Source organism: Cannabis sativa, chromosome 2 (assembly GCF_029168945.1).
Source record: "Cannabis sativa cultivar Pink pepper isolate KNU-18-1 chromosome 2, ASM2916894v1, whole genome shotgun sequence".
NCBI lineage: Eukaryota > Viridiplantae > Streptophyta > Magnoliopsida > Rosales > Cannabaceae > Cannabis > Cannabis sativa.
The window spans coordinates 29468753-29481152 of NC_083602.1; the positions used below are offsets into that span (position 1 = coordinate 29468753).

A 12400-nucleotide genomic window follows, 5' to 3' on the forward strand; every position below is an offset into this window, starting at 1 on the left:
GGTCTTCTATTTGGTTACTTTGGGCATAGACAAGTCATGATTCTACAACTTTTTTATTTTTATCATTGAATTTATTGCTAATTGAAAAAAAAAAAGGACTTTTAATTTTTATCATCGAGTTTTGGTTACTGTATTGCCATTTCAATTTGGTCATGCTCCAAAACTCAATTGAAATACCAACTATACGTAACTGGTAACTTGTGCTCTTCTTGAAATTTCTAGACATATATATACACATATTCCATTCAAGATTCTTCAAAACATAGAAGTGTACACCATTGGTCCATTGTAAGTAAGATAGTATCATAGTACCTAGATAAAGTTACAGTTTGGCAAAGCTTTCAAAAAAAAAAAAAAAAACTGCTTTACAAAAGGGTTTCCAATTAATAAAGCTGTTTGGTAATAGACATTAAACAGATTTTTAAGGGTTTAAGCAACTAAAGTTAGCGTCTAAAGTTGGTACAATCCAACTAGAAGAATCTATAATTATTTTATGTATTACTTATCTACTATATGAATTATTCAAAATAAAACTATTTAATAAAAATTATATTACAATTATTTCTTTCTTTTTTTTTGAACCATATAAAAAAATTATTTCAATCTTAAATATGTTTTATTTTGTTTTAGAAACTATTTTTTATTTAATAATTTTATCAGCAAAACCACTATTAGAGTTTATATTATTTTTGCATCTCAACCAAGCACACAGCAACTTCATGCTTCAGCTGTTTTTTCTCAATAACACAGTTAAAGCTGATTGTTGAGTAAATTACAACTCTATGGAATTGACCAGATGATGGCTCTGTTTGGCAAAGCTTAAAATAAGTTGTTTTTAACTTAAGAGAATTAAAAAGGTACTTTTGAGAGTCTTTAGTTTTAAAAAAAAAATAAAAACTCATCACTTTTTTTTTTATAGAAACTAGAATTCGTAGCTTGTCAAGAAACATCTTATCATTATTAAGAATGTATATAAGAAAAAACTTTGCCAAACAGGGAAGTACATTCATTCAGTATATAGTTTTTGAACTGAAAAAAACTCTTTCATTCATTTTGTTGTACAATAAACATTGTGTATATATCTAATAATAACACTCATGACATGCACTAGAGTATGTAATGTATGTTTATATGTGCCATCTATACTTAACTTATTCAACCAAATGATAGAAAATCACACAAGTCTTTTCTAGACCAAATCCATTCGAGAGGCGAACTGTTCTCAATTTCTTCCTCCAAAGACAGGACAGAACATAGTTTTTAATGTTATCATTGTTTGCAAACAAACACCAGTGACAGTGATTTTCTTTTTGTGGAGATTAAACATAAGATATTAGAGATCTATAAAGGGTAGTGACTCCAAAAATGTGAGTCTTTACACTCTTCTGCACCAAGCCTTTTTCGCCGGAATACCATGAGCCTTGAACAAGGAATAGATGCTGTAAGTGATCTTGAGAAAAAAATATATAATGGGAATGGAAAAGGAGAGAAGAACACTGTTTGTAGCCATATCAGCAAGCCCTGAGTTCTGAGGAAATACTGCGAGTGCACCGTGGACAAAAGCCAGTGCTAATCCCACAAGTGATAGTTCAGTCAAGATTGTCACACAGTATATTGGGTATATGAATCCCAACCGCTTAGGCCAGGCTGCAACCAAAAAGTGGACAAACATGGAGGCTGCCGAGCAACCAAAAGCCAAAGAATCAAACAGAAGAAACATCTTGAACGCCTTTTTCTCACTCGAAACAGCTATGCCTTGCTCATTGTATCCACCAGGCATTGTAAAGGCTGCTGCAAATGTGACTGCTGCTATGATTGAGGATACTATTAAATTAATGCTTGACATGTTTGTTATGTCCAAGGGCTTGTATCCTTGAGAATTTGATTCTGGCCCGTCTTCTTGGTACTTATCTGCAGCATAAAATTCACTTGCTTCAAACAGTTTACTCTTGCCTTTGTCATGTTCTTCAAATTCATCAAGTTGGTTCGTGTCAATAAACGCCTTTGCTTCAGCAGCATCTCTGATAACCTTTTGTTCTAAACTTGGCAGAGCTCCTGTGATCTCCAAAGCTGCCATACTCAGAGTTTTAAGCTGTCACAAATAAACCTTATTAGTAATTAGAAAGAATAACATTTTCTTCTCTTCTATGAAAATGAAAATTAGCTTACGATTTCAAGCTCCCTAAGCTGCTTGCTTGATTGGACGATGTCAATAGTGGTCATTCCAGCCTTGTTTTGAGCTCCTTTGTCAACTCTTGGGTCCCTAGCCAGAATTTCCAAAATTTTGGAATGGCCTTGGAAAGCAGCTAGATGCAAAGGGGTATTACCTTCTTTATCTTGCTCATTTATAAGATCTTGGAAAGCAAGTGTCCGGAGTAAGAATTTGACTGCATTTTTCTTACCACTCTCCACAGCAACATGAAGAGCAGTTCGATCTCTATCATCCAATGATTCACAAGTATCAGGGCATTTTGTGACTATTGATCTCATCACATTGACATGCCCTTCCTTAGCTGCAATATGAAGAGCAGACATGCCATTGTTGTCATTTACATATGTAATGGAAGAATGGTTTATCTCCAAAAATAGCTCAACAACTTCTACATTTCCCAAGTGTGCTGCATAGTGGAGAGGTATCCAACCAAAGTCATCAGCTTCTAACATTGAAGATGGACATTTTTTCAGAACATTTCCCACAAAATCTGCATCTCAAGAGGAGATAATTTTTTAAAGTTAGCCAAAAGAAATGCACAAGGATGAGTTATTTAATATTAATGGAACTTAAACTTTACCTGCTCCTGTGATATTTAGTTCATATCTTGAAAGAGGAAACTTGAGACTAAGGTTTATATATTTATCAATATAAGGGATTTTCTTCCATAATGAAGGAGTCTTTTTCTCAGTTGATTTAAACTGCTTGCCTATAAGAAATCAAGTCAATAGCTTGCTGTAAGTCATAGCTAAACAATGATAAGAAAGAACAAGAAAATCAAAGGAACTATATGATCAATACTAACTTTTATGTGTTCGAATCACGGCTGCATGCAAAGCATTCATGCCATTCCTTCCTACATACGAGCACTTGGGGGCGGTCTCAAGAATATGAAGAGCAACCTTGTAAAATCCTCTGTCTACAGCCAAGAACAGAGGAGATTCCCCAACATTGTTGACAAAACATGTCAAATCTCGGTCTTCATCAATGATCAAAATCGCCACCTCATAATGATCATTTCGAACAGCTTCATGCAAAGCTGTGTCACCCTTTAAATTTGACATCCTTAGCAAGCTCCTGTCAGCTTCAAGATCTTGCTCCTTTGACTTGTTTACAATCAACCGAACCATCTCCAAATGTCCAAGCCTTGCTGCAATGTGTAGTGCAGTGTTGCCTTTTGTATTTGTTTCATACAGAAGCGAAGAATTCGAGTACAGAACATCTTCTGCAAGCTTTCTCTGGCCAGATTTTGCTGCAACATGAAGAATGGTGTTGTTTTGGGATGTTACTTGGCCAAGATATATATTTGAACCATCTTCAGTGAGTTTCTCACATAGTTCACTGCTTCCAAATATTGCAGCATTATACAGCTCTGGATCCATTTTTTGTTATTGGATCTTAAGCTTGTATTAGTTTCATATACATTAAATCAATCTTATATTTATATACCCTGTATTCTCTAAGAGAGTGTCTTTGCTGAATTTTTTTATTATATTTTTGTGTCACAATATGACCAAATGTAATTTAAGCTAAAGTGTCTCTTTCTTCCATTCCCTCTCTAATTCCACACTCCACTGAAAATTTCAGAGAAAATGCTTCACCTTACTAATTTAATAAAACAATGATGCTGAATAAAAATATACAAAATATAGAAAGGACATGTAATTGGCTGCCTTTAAATTTAATGAGAAGGTCAACTCAAGGCAAATTTTATTTTAGTTTTCTTTTAATATAAACTTGTAACTCAAGCTTAGTGCTGGTATGAGCCATTTTTTTCAAACCAAATGATTAATATGCATGCATGACCTTGCTTTACTCCCATATTTTTCATGGAACTCTTCTCTCAGTAACATCAGAAAGAAATATGTCATTTTTTATATATATATATTAGTAAAGATAAAGTGATTTAAGCTGTCACAGCATTAATTGCATTAATTTTTATTAGTTGAAGCTTAATTCTTTGGTATGACATTGAAGAGGGTTTGAAAAAAAAAATGGCACTTTTATTATTGTTTTTGATATAATCACATAGCATGTTACAAGTCATAATCAAGAGTCTTTGACAAAATCAAGTTTATTAAACCAAATTAGATAGCATTGGGCTGATTATGGCCTAGTAATTCTGAACTGCCTGACTCTGGCCTTGTTGGGTTTAAAATATGATTTGGTCTCAGTGGTTTGAGTGGACGTTTCAAGCTGATCTTTACATGCATGCCTAATCTCCATTTTAGAGTCTAAGCCATGTGTGAAAACAATAATGAAAAAAATAATTAAAAGAGTGCTATTTATAATAAATATTTTAGAGAGTACTTTTCATGGTTCAAATGGTTGACTTGATTCCATTAAAAAAATGGTTGACTTGTAACTCATCATAGAGCCATATATAGCTTAGACTTAGAGCTCTCTATAGCTTAAGGGGGCAAATGCCCTTCATTCTTTCTTTTTTTAATGAAAATTTTATTGCGTAGTGTATAAAATTTTAGCTAAAATGATTTATTTGCCCTTTCCAAAATTTTAAAGTTGACATATATATTGTTTTAACTTCAACTCATCCCCATTTCTATTTTGTTTAGTGTGGACTTCATAAATGTTTGTTTTCTCTAAACTCACTTTCTAATGATTAAACTTAGAATCAAGCTGTATACACTTGATTTACACTTTATTCATTATAATATAAACAATAATCAAACACAAAATAAATAATTTAATTACTACATATTAATATTATTATATACCAAGAAAAATGTTTAAGCACTTAATGGTCGCATAAATCTATTTGAAATTAGTACTCATTGCATTATTTTTAAACTTGTTATAAACTTCCATCTTATGTCCTTCATTAAGAGGGGTTTGGATATTATTTTTCTTAAATTTAGATTATTTTTTAAATCACAATTAATATAAAAATTAAAAAATGGAGGCTATGTTGAAAATTTTGTATCTTTCCTAGTTTGTTGTGCTTGTTTCATTATTGTTTGCCATGAAATGCTTTTTCTTTTCAATAATTAAAGAGTATTTATATGGGAAAAATAAAAATAATTCAGATAAATATAATAAGAAAAAATGTAGTATTTAAAATAAAAACTTAATATATATGGGATTGAATTCCCATAAAAAATACTAAAATTCATTTCATATTTATTTTTAAAAAAATAAAATAAATGAAACTACAATGATCGTCGGAGTTGTCACTCGTGCTGAAAAAGTTGCTGGAGTTTGCTGTCGGTGCCGAAAAAATCGCTGGAGTAGCTGTCGGCGTCAAAAAAGTTACCGGAGTTGCTACCATCACCAAAAAAGTCGTCGGGATTGGTATTGTCACCGAAAAAATGCCAAGAAACCGTTTTCTTGACCAAGAAACCGGTTTCTTGGTGATTTTTCCAACATCGATAGCTACTCCAGCGATTTTTTCGGCACCGACATCAAATTTCAAAAGGCAAATTTCATTTAATGTACATAAAAAAAAACTTTTATTTCAAAAAAAATTCTCTTAATTATTTTGTACAAAACAATTCTATTAACTTCCCTGTAAAGACCGCTTAGTTTAATTTGGAAATTAGCAGTTAATTATGTTTAATTATGAAAAATTATTTATAGATATTTAAATAATTATTTATGCTGTTATTATTGAATTCTGAAATGCATTTTATGTCATATAGTGAATTTCATAATTTTGCATTTCTGGTGCCCGGCAACATGGAACTCGGTGTTTGGCTCAGTAAAATCACAACTTAGTATGTTAGTATTGTGGGACGGTTATTTAGACATTGGGAATGTCGGGAGTGGTCGGGAATTTAGAATTTCCCAAAATACCCTTTAGTACCCCTTTATGTTATTTTTGTGTGGAGGGGCAAAATGGTCATTTTGCCCCAATTATGTTTTGTCCTTTTGTGGACTTAGTGTAATTTGATTATATGATTTTATTGTGGTATGTTGGCTGAAGTTAAGTAGAGAAAATATCATTTATTTGTTCATTTTACTCAAAATTAGAAATTAGAAGAAAAATCAAAGAAAAGCAAAATCTCTTTTTCTCTCTTTCTTTCTCTCTTTCGGCTTTGAGCAGCTGGGGTTGGGGGAATTCTTTGTGTGTTTCTTGCTGAATTCATCAAGGTTTTTGTGGTCTCAACTCTTGGTAAGTCTCTTGCCTTTGTTCTTGAAGATTTTTAAGGAAAATCGTTGGTTGCATGCTTAGTTTGGTTTGTTGTTGTTGTTTTTGTTGTGATTTTATGTTGTTTTCAGAGGTTTAAAGCATGCTTAATTGAGTGGAATGAAACTGTTTTGATGCATGTTTGGTTGGTTTTAAACTAGTTTAGAGTTTTGGTTCAAAAACTATGTTTTTCAAAGTGAAATAATGGAATCTGTTGCTGCATTGGTTGTTGATGCTTGTTGTTGTTTTCTGAAGTTATTATATGCATTTTTAGGTAGATTTGAGTTGGTTTGGATGCATGTTAGTGATGTTTAACCAAGTTTGAGTTTTGAACTCAAAGCTTGATGCTTTAATGGTGATTTTTGATTGTATGCATGAAGCTCGGTTTTGATGCTTTAGAAATGTTCTTTGGGGTATTTAGAACAGGTCTGGAAGGTTTGGTTTGAATTGGGTTCAATTTGATTGAGTTATGAATTTTTGATTGATTCCTACGAGGAACCGGAATTCCAGATGTGCAACCGGAATTCCGGATGGGGTTCAGGAATTCCCAGAACCGAAATTCTGGTTGCAAAACTGGTCTGCCGGTTGGGGGGTTTTTAGGAACCCTAGTTTTTCTCGTTTTTATATTAGTTAGGGTATTTCCATTCTTTTTATCGATAGGGAAACTTCTAGTTTCTAGTTTAAGTCCCTGGGAAGTGATTTAGCGTATCACTTATCTAGTGTTGTGATTGTTATGGTTTAGGAGCCTGTAAATCGCCGTGCAGTTCGTTCCACTCAGGTTGACCGGCACACCTGAATTCGGAATTGAGGTAAGATTAGTATAACAGTATGCATATGTATTACATGTTTAGTGTGCATGTTAGGAAGCCTGTTAGATTACATTAGATATGTATGCTGGCTTCGTACCATCTGACCATATCACATCGGTTAGGCTAGAGTATGACTAGCAACTAGAGTATGACCAGTATACCGAGTATAGGCTGATAATAGGGTTGGTGGTACTGTGCTATTTGACCGTATCACATCGGTTAGGCTAGAGTATGACTAGCAGTTGGAGTATGACCAGTGAACCGAGTATAGGCTGATACTGTAACACATCGGTAAAGCTAGAGTATGACTAGCAGCTGGAGTATGACCAGTGTACCGAGTATAGGCTGTTACTTAGTCAATAGTACTGTCGTACGAGCGTTCGGAACTCAGTATCGTGTGGGACACGACAGTTAGGGTTATGGTCAGGGGTATGGACGTCTGATCATAACCCGGGATTATGTATGTTTTATGATTTATGCTTTTTTTACTGAGTCTGTCGACTCACAGTGCTATGTTTATGTGTAGGTAAGGGCAAGGCCAAAGCTAAGGAACCGTGAGGACGAGCCGATGAAGATTGTACATGTCGGGGCGGTTAGGCCTGGAGCGTGCGATCCTCGGATAAACAGTGCTTTTGTAATTAGTCGTTAGGCAACAAGTATTTTGTATTAGACAGTAAACTTTTGAAAAGTATTTTGTAATCGGGATCCCGAGTATTTTTGTATAAAATATTATATAAGTTTAATTAAAAAGCAAAAATTTTAATTAATCACGATTTCCATAAACCTCGTTGATTAGCAACGAGCTGCACAGTACGTTTAAAAATCACGTAATACGCCTATGCTAGTTAGGGTGTTACATTCCCACTTTACCCAAAATACCCTTATTATTTTTTTTTCAAAACCTAAAAAAAAAATACCATTTTTATTAACATCCCCCACCACCCACCCCATCAACTAACTCCTCTTTCTCATCTCCATTAATGGTTTTCTTCCTTTTTATTTTTAAAAATAAAGCCCTCCTCCTTTCTCTCTAGATCCGCCGCCTACAACCGTTGAAGACGTCCGGCCAGCAACTCGAACCAGCCCAACCACCGTGAAGGACGTCGGCGATCCTTCACGCCTCATTCCAACCACCGTGCCGCCCCTCCTCGACCTCTCTTTCATTGTGGATTAATGGGTAAGAGTTTTTTTTTAAAAAAACATTTGTTAAATAATTGTAAAAGTATAGCATATTTCGGTAGATCTATGGTGTTGTTCGTAGAATTTTCGTCAAAATCGCGAGATTTATTATTTCAGAGTAGTCTGGGTTTTGTATTTTTCTCGACTGATTATCGATTAGTTCTCGAAAACTTCTCGACGCAGATGTTCCAAGGTCAGGGATGACCTTTCTCGAATACTTTTCAATAGATTTTCGATAGGTTCTCGAAGCCAATATTTATCGATATGAGTCTTTTGGGTTTTGTATTTTTCTTGACTGGTTATCGATTAGTTCTCGAAGCAGGTATTGCAAAGTCAGGGATGACCTTTCTCGAATGCTATTCGAAAGGTTTTCGATAGGTTCTCGAAGCCAATATTTATCGATATGATATCAATGATATGTCGATAGTTCTATATAGTGTCTCAACTGCCTCAATGTCATGTAATGACATTATTTTTCTCGACTGATTATCGATTAGTTCTCGAAAGCTTCTCGAAGTAGATGTTCCAAGGTCAGGGATGACCTTTCTCGAATGCTTTTCGATAGGTTTTCGATAGGTTCTCGAAGCCAATACTTATCGATATGAGTCTTTTGGATTTTGTATTTTTCTCGACTGGTTATAGATTAGTTCTCGAAGCAGGTGTTGCAAGGTCAGCGATGACCTTTCTCGAATGCTATTCGAAAGGTTTTCGATAGGTTCTCGAAGCCAATATTTATCGATATGATATCGATGATATGTCGATAGTTCTATATAGTGTGTCAACTACCTCAATGTCATGTCATGACATTATTTTTCTCGAATGGTTATCGATAAGTTCTCGAAAGGTTCTCGAAGCATATGTTCCAAGGTCAGGAATGACCTTTCTCGAATGGTATTCGATAGATTTTCAATAGGTTCTTGAAGCCAATCTTTATCGATATGTTAACAATTTTGTTGAGTGTCTTAAATGCCTCAATGTCATGACATTATATCGATAGATTATCGACACTTTGTCGATTTTTATCACTGCTCGAAATCATGACACTTCTTATCGATGGGATATCGATGAGATGTCGATAGGTTGTCGATTATATTAAATATCTCTATTTTTTGTTTTTTTATATTTTTTTGGTATTGTTTTCTAACAAACCTTTTGTTGTTTCAAATTACAGGATCGATTGTGTTTCTTGTTATATCGTACGATGGTGTTTGGTGTGTTGAGGGTTTTAATTGGGTTTATAAAGCTGAAGGCAGTTTGACGTTGACAGTTAAAACTGACACAACTATACAACAATTGCGTCAAATTTTATATGAAGAGTTAGAGGTTGATCCTTTGGCGTATAATTTGAAATTGGAGATTTGTTCCTTGTACATGAAGGGACAAATGATTCCGCCAGAGGTTATTAAGAAAGAACGCCAACTAAGAACGTTCTTAGAGATGAGGGCAACAATGTCAAACACAGCATTTATGCCATTATTTGTGACTAAGGTGAAAAAAGTTGGGAATTCGGAGCCTATGCCGCCTACTAATCCTCTCCCTCGGAGTGTGGTAGGGTCTTTCGTTCCTGAAATAGATGTTGGGATTGGAGTGAATGAGGAGGTTCCTACCAATGTAGATCAACAGCAAGAAGTGGCAAGATTTGATCAGTTTAAGGAATTCGATACTACCTTCTACAATAATGATCCTATTGTAGATTTGAATATGAACGATGAACATGATTTGGCAGTCGATGAAGCCGTAGCGGTACCTTCCTTGAGGTTAGAGTGTGTACCAAGCAACCATGGTACACAACGAGAACGACAACCCCGTAATGAAAATCGCAATATAGTTGGGACTAGCAGTAGTCGACAAGGCAAAACCGAAGAACATGCTTCTTCTCGTCATGCAACCTTCACAACATTCTCGTCTTTTGAAGTTTGTACCAAGTTCAATGCTCCTATGTGGACAAAAGAAGATATAATGGAAAATCATGAGCTAACTACTTGTTTGCAAAGTAAGGAAGCAGGGGTGATAGAGCTTAGTAATTTTTATGAAAACAAGGAAGAATTGAGACAAGTGGTGGGTAGGTTTGCACTTAATAACAATTTTGAGTGGATGGTGAAGAAGTCAGCCCTCGATGTGTTGTACGTTACATGCAAGGCTCCAGATTGTAAATGGAGATTGAGGGGGAGGAAGAAGATGCATTCTGACAACTTTGAGGTCACTGTATTTCACAACGAACACACATGTAACCTGAATGCGAGACGTTCAGATCACTGTCAAGCAGCACCATGGGTGGTTGGCCATCTTATTAAGGGGAAGTACACCCAAGATGGAACTAAGTACAAGGCTAAAGACATACAGAGGGACATGTTTGACAACTATGGTATACAGATGGGACTTACGTATGCTAGGGGTACGCTGGAGTTTTCATACATGAAGCTACCTGGATACTTGTACATGCTGGAGCAGAAGAATCCAGGTACCATTACTGACATGTATTTAGAGGATGAGCGGTTTAAGTACTGTTTTATATCACTCGGTGCATGTAGAAGGGGATTTACTTTCTGTCGTCCTGTTTTGAGTATCGATGGCACTTTCTTGAAGACGAAGTATGGCGGTATAATGTTAGTTGCTGTGGCATACGATGCGAATAACCAATTGTTTCTGGTTGCTTATGGTATCGTTGATAGTGAGAATAACGACTCTTGGATGTATTTTTTACAGAAGTTGAGGGTAGCAATTAGAGTGGTTGAGAACTTAGTGTTTGTGTCAGATAAGCATCAAAGCATTGATCATGCTGTTGAACTTGTTTTCCCCGAAGCAGTCCACTGTGCATGTTATCACCATATTGTCATGAACGTGAACTCCAAGTTCAAGACTGATGCTTTTCACAACCAAATATTTAATGTTGCTTACTCATGGTCAAAAACTGAATGTGATAGAGAGTTTGAGAAGCTTAGAAAGATGAATCCTGCCATTGCTGCATATGTGGAGAGTATAGGGTTTCAAAAGTGGGCTCACCCTTATTGTTTGGGCGATCGATACAACATCATGACCAGCAACGGTGCTGAAAGCTTCAACAGTGTCACGGAAGAGTTTAGGAAATATCCAATAACTACTTTGGTTGAATTTATCAGGTTCACACTACAATCTTGGTTCGTTGATCGCCTCGAAAATGCAGACAAATGTACAAATCCTTTGGCCATGCTCTTTGAAAAAAACTTGGCAAAAAATCATGAAAATGGAAGGTTTAGGCGCGTCCAACGAAATGGAGCCAATTTGTATAACGTTGGTAGGGGACCTAACAGTGAAAGGGGTGGTGATGTGAACCTAGTTGAAAGGACATGCACCTGCGGCGTGTTTATGTTATTGAAACTCCCTTGCCTTCATGCATGTGCCGCGGCACTGAAAATGAATACGAGTGTGTGCACGCTTTGCTCACCTTATTATTCGAAAGATACATGGAGAAAGACTTACAATGATACCATCAATCTTGCTGGTGACGAGGATGATTGGGTTCTCCCAGAACACATCAAGAATATGAAAGTTGGGGTACCTGTGGAGAAAAAACCAGTAGGTCATCCAAGGAAAAGCAAGGTTGGAAGAAGACGGGAGAATCGGTTCCCGTCTGGTGATAAGAAAGTTACGATATCTCGAAACTGCGGCCTCTGTGGTGGTTTAGGCCACAATAGAGCAACATGCAAAGCCCGTATTTGAGGCATAGTATACTATTGTTGTAATAATATTAGTTGTAATAATATGTTTTTTGAACTAGATTTGTTACATAAAACTTCTTATTTTCCTTTACTGACAGTTTATCGATGCTTTCTCGATGTTTTTTTAATGTTAAAGTCTGCATTTGAAATGCTTGTATCTTGAATTTTGTCGACATATTATCAAAATATTGTCGATATTTTATTGATGTAATGGCAAATGTTTTTTCATTCTTGCATCACACATACTTAATAAAGTAATCAATCGATGATAATGAACTATCACAATAAATAACACATAATTATTCCATTCTACAATCACCATGGACAATCAGTCGATAGTTAATCAATAATCAGTCAA

The 12400-nt window shown here is 35.5% G+C and overlaps 1 protein-coding gene across 1 annotated transcript; it reads right to left on the minus strand.

The window, feature by feature from the left end:
• Positions 1 to 1018: 1018 nt before the first annotated feature.
• On the minus strand, positions 1019 to 3844 carry LOC115718886 (ankyrin repeat-containing protein ITN1). The gene is made up of 4 exons (XM_030647694.2): positions 3018 to 3844; positions 2793 to 2921; positions 2170 to 2702; positions 1019 to 2092 (listed from the first exon to the last, which is right to left on the minus strand). Exons 1-4 carry the CDS (start codon positions 3592 to 3594, stop codon positions 1376 to 1378), a joined length of 1956 nt encoding a protein of 651 aa, XP_030503554.2. The 5' UTR covers positions 3595 to 3844; the 3' UTR covers positions 1019 to 1375.
• Between the last annotated feature and the right edge of the window lie 8556 nt (positions 3845 to 12400).

What these genes read in the sequence shown, in the direction of transcription:
- LOC115718886 (XM_030647694.2), bottom strand. Translation starts at nt 3,594, where the DNA reads ATGGATCCAGAGCTGTATAATGCTGCAATATTTGGAAGCAGTGAACTA. An exon ending in ACTAAATATCACAGGAGCAG is followed by an intron (nt 2,703 to 2,792) that starts GTAAAGTTTAAG and finishes CTTGAGATGCAG; the next exon opens with ATTTTGTGGGAAATGTTCTG. An exon ending in AGCTTAGGGAGCTTGAAATC is followed by an intron (nt 2,093 to 2,169) that starts GTAAGCTAATTT and finishes TATTTGTGACAG; the next exon opens with CTTAAAACTCTGAGTATGGC.